Source organism: Myotis brandtii, unplaced genomic scaffold, assembly GCF_000412655.1.
Source record: "Myotis brandtii unplaced genomic scaffold, ASM41265v1 scaffold699, whole genome shotgun sequence".
NCBI lineage: Eukaryota > Metazoa > Chordata > Mammalia > Chiroptera > Vespertilionidae > Myotis > Myotis brandtii.
Window position 1 is genome coordinate 1,046,233 of NW_005370733.1, and position 4,415 is coordinate 1,050,647.

Genomic DNA, 4,415 nt, shown 5'->3' on the forward strand with positions numbered 1-4,415 from the left:
CCAGGGAGGCGGGGGAGTCCACAGCTGCAGCCCTGCCTCGGGCCTGGGCTATTTAAATCTCCCAATGGCTGGCTCCCCAGGCTTTGGGGGACTCTGGGAAATGTAGTCCTCCGGCTGCCCTGGCCTCAGCTGTCCAGGCCAGAGGCCCCGTGTGGGCTCCGGACTCAGCCCCGCCTTTCCCAGCTTCCCTCCCAGCCGTCCAGGCCCCTGCGAGCCAGGCTGGCCTTCCCATGGCCCGGGCAGCGTGGACTTGGTCCCACGGACTGGACAGTGGAGCCCAGGCTGAAGGCCTCTCCGGGCACCAGATGGAGTGAGTGACGTCACGACAGCATCATCTCAGGCCTCTGGGACCAGGCCCGGCCCCTCCCCTCTGTGGCAGCAGCTCATGAGGTGGGCAGGCCGGCCTTTTTTTTTTTTTAAATCACTCATGAATCTGGCTTCAGTGCCGTGGAATGGCAGCCAGGCTTGGTTTCCATGCGAGGGAGACGCAGTTCATGGGCTGGGAATGGATCTGCCCGGGGAGGTTGCCTCCATTGCCCTGCGTTTCGTGGTCAGGTGATCAAGGGCTTCTCACCTGTCTCAGTCCCAATACCTGATACTGACAACCATCAAATAGGGCTGAGCTACTTTCTTTATATTCTGCTTGATAAAGTCATATCAAGTATGACTTTAATAACCAGAAATAACACATTAAACAAATTGCATCAATGTATATCAGATATATACACACACACACATAAATATGCATTTAAAAAATGTGTTATATGACCTTAAAAAAATAACCTCCCATTTCCACGTAACAAATATAAGCCTGGCCATGTTTCCATGACAACCGATGATTTTTCAATGGCTGTTTGTCATGAGGATGGGCAGTGGTTTCTGTAAGCAACCCTCTATCATTGGACATGTAGGTTGTTTCCATTCTGTGACTATTCAACGCTATTCCGGCGCGGCCACCCTCACGCATACGTCCCTGTGCACTGAAGCAGAATATAAAGAAAGTAGCTCAGCCCTAGCTGGTGTGGTCCCAGAAGCAGGTTCATGAGCACCTCCTGGCCGGCCAGCGTGCTGCTCTTCACCAGGCAGAGGATGGTGCCCCCGATCCAGGGGATGCCGTGGCCCGTGATGCCAATGAGCTTGATCATGGAGCGGGCACTGGCCCAGGACGTGGCCCGGCCGGCGCACACCCCCAGCCGCTTGGACATGCAGATGTCGATGGCCAGCAGGGAGTTGAAGGCGATGCCCTTGAAGGAGGGGTTCAGCTGCATGCAGTCCTCCTCGGGCTGCTGCTGGGCCTGCGTGCTCAGATGCGTCCCGCTGAGACCCCACACCGCACTGCCCAGATCTGGGAGAACATGGCCGGGCTGCAGATACTTCCAGCTGACAGGCCAAGTCCAGCCACATGGGTCCCATGTCAGAGATGGCGAAGAGCACACGAGGTGGGGACATCACCTGTGAGGCCACACAGCTGGTGAAGGTCAGAGCGGGGGCCTGGGCTGGCTGGTCCCTGCCTGCTTGTCGCTCACCTGTCACTCACTCGCTCCCCCATGCAAGGACCAGCGGGACGTGCAAAGATGACTGAGGTGGCCCCATGCCTGCAGCCCACCTGTGCCCCCATCATTGTGCCACCTGCCGTGGCCCACACAGCCCCCCTGTTCTAGCACAGCCCATCGCGAGAGAGGGGCGCAGTGCGGAGTGGAGGGACCTGCCAGGTAAGAGGAGACCAGGAGAATTTGACCAAGATGGTGGCATAGGTAAACACCGGAGACTGCTGCCGCAAACAACCACTTCAAAAATACAACTAAAAGACGGAACGGACATCACCCAGAACCACAGGAAGGCTGGCTGAGGAGAGACTCTTCAACTAGAAGGAAAAACAACAGCACACCGAGGCTCAGAGGAGGCGCAGTGTGGAAAAAACTCAGGTGCGGAGGTGCGCGCGCAAAGCGGGCTGGTGGCTGAGAGCGCGGTTGTCGTTTTCGGTCAGGGGGGAGTCTCAGACTCTGAGCTCCAGATACGGGCGAATCGCTGGGGACTCGGACCCAAACGGGAGAAGCGGGAGTGTCTGGCATCAGTTGGAAGGCAGCTTTCCCTCCGAGGTTTGCAGCGGTTCCGGGGGTTCTGAGAAGCAGAGCCTCTGGGAACAGGACTGAGGGCACCATAACGGCTCCCTCCGCCCGCCCTGTTGAGCCCGCCCCGCCCAAGCCCTGCGCAGAGCCATTTGCCGGATCGCCTCAGGCAAAGGCTAGATTAGCACCTCCCCAGAGGACAGAAGTTTTCCGCGGCAGACACAGCTGATTCACACAGCCAGTCGGCCTGGTGGTCAAATCCCTCTAGTATTAACTACAACAATCAAGGCTCAACTAGAACAAGACTGCGCACAAAGACCACTAGGGGGTGCACCAAGAAAGCATAAAAAATGCGGAGACAAAAAAACATGACAGAAATGGAGGATATAGAGCTAAAAATCGCAATTTTGAGGGCTTGCAAAAATGTGCTAGAAGCTGTCAATAAACTTGAGGAGAGAGTCACGAAAACTAATGAGACCCTCGATGCTATGATAAAGAACCAACTAGAAATTAAGCATACACGGACTGAAATAAAGAATATTATACAGACACCCAATAGCAGACCAGAGGAGCGCAAGAATCAAGTCAAAGATTTGAAATGCGAAGAAGCAAAAAACACCCAACCGGAAAAGCAAAATGAAAAAAGAATCCGAAAATACGAAGATAGTGTAAGGAGCCTCTGGGACAGCTTCAAGCGTACCAACATCAGAATAATAGGGGTGCCAGAAGATGAGAGACAGCAAGATATTGAAAACCTATTTGAAGAAATAATGGCAGAAAACTTCCCCCACCTGGTGAAAGAAATGGACTTACAGGTCCAAGAAGCGCAGAGAACCCCAAACAAAAGGAATCCAAAGAGGACCACACCAAGACACATCATAATTAAAATGCCAAGAGCAAAAGACAAAGAGAGAATCTTAAAAGCCTCTCTCAAAATTGATGTTTCTACCTCTCTCTCCCTCTCCCTTCCTCTCTAAAATCAATAAAAATATATTTAAAAACAAAACAGAGTGCTCAGATGCGTCCCGCTGAGACCCCACGCCGCACTGCCCAGATTTGGGAGAACATGGCCGGGCTGCAGATACTTCCAGATGACAGGCCAAGTCCAGCCACACGGGTCCCATGTCAGAGATGGCGAAGAGTACACGAGGTCGGGGACATCACCTGTGAGGCCACACAGCTGGTGAAGGTCAGAGCGGGGGCCTGGGCTGGCTGGTCCCTGCCTGCTTGTCGCTCACCTGTCACTCACTCGCTCCCCCATGCAAGGACCAGCGGGACGTGCAAAGATGACTGAGGTGGCCCCATGCCTGCAGCCCACCTGTGCCCCCATCATTGTGCCACCTGCCGTGGCCCACACAGCCCCCCTGTTCTAGCACAGCCCATCGCGAGAGAGGGGCGCAGTGCGGAGTGGAGGGACCTGCCAGGTAAGAGGAGACCAGGAGTCCCTGGCCACGTGGGTACACGGCCTCTTCCTTGAGAGCAGGAGAGGTTTCCCGGTGGCTTCTGGGACCGAGAGCAGCTTGTACATTGCAGACACGTGTTCCTTGTTGTCTTTAAGTGTGTGAGACAGATTTACTGCTACTTCTCGCACATGGATCACCCGCCTGTACTTTGCACGGGCTCTGTGCCAGACCCGGAGCGGCTGCGTGTCCCTGAGCCATCGCCAACCGCACAGGGGGCTTGACGTGCCATTGCACGGACACGGACATCGGAGCTCAGAGCAAGGGGGTTCCCTCCGGGCAGTCGGGTGAGCTCTTCTGCTCTCTTCCTCGGCCTGTGTCCTTTCTCACATGCGCTACACTCGCTCACTCTCTGTTCATGGCCTGTGTCTTCCCAGCAGAGTGCCAACCAAAGGGCAGGGACCGCTGTCTACTTGTTCACTTGTGCGTCCAGGGCTCAGGGGCCCTGGCACCCAGTAGGTGTTCAATAAACATACATGTATTGAACGAATGGCTGTCTGATTCTGGAGTCAAGGTCTTGGACAAACTTTGCCATCAGACTCATGGCCACCAGGAGGCGGGCCATTTGGGGCAACATCCCAGAAGGGAAGGGGAGGGGAGGGGAGTGGGTGAGATGCTCCCCTCTCAGCAGCTGGCCGGAAGGAGGGAGGACCGCGCAGGGCCCCTGCCAGGGTGGGGAGGGAGCCCCGTGAAAAGGATTTTTCATCACCGCCTCCCACCCCAGGTGCTCCCGCCCGGCGGCTCACTCAGCTGCATTTCCAGGGCTGCTCCGGAGTTATTTTGGTCGGGAAACCTGATCCTTCGCGGGTTTATTTTAGCACCTTGGAGAACTCCCAGTGCCGCACCCGCACCGAGGCCGGCACCCACCTGCCCACTCGCCTGCTCC

At 55.8% G+C, this 4,415-nt stretch overlaps 1 protein-coding gene across 1 annotated transcript in view; it reads right to left on the minus strand.

Moving 5' to 3' along the window:
- The window catches only part of PLPP7 (phospholipid phosphatase 7 (inactive)), a 10,940-nt gene extending 9,391 nt beyond the window's left edge, over nucleotides 1-1,549 (minus strand). The window contains exons 1-2 of the mRNA XM_005882155.2: nucleotides 1,527-1,549; nucleotides 1,028-1,380 (exon numbers count right to left, since the gene is read on the minus strand). Coding sequence (XP_005882217.1) covers nucleotides 1,028-1,380; nucleotides 1,527-1,549 — 376 coding nt within the window. The remainder of the gene's footprint in view (nucleotides 1-1,027; nucleotides 1,381-1,526) is intronic.
- Nucleotides 1,550-4,415: the final 2,866 nt, after the last annotated feature.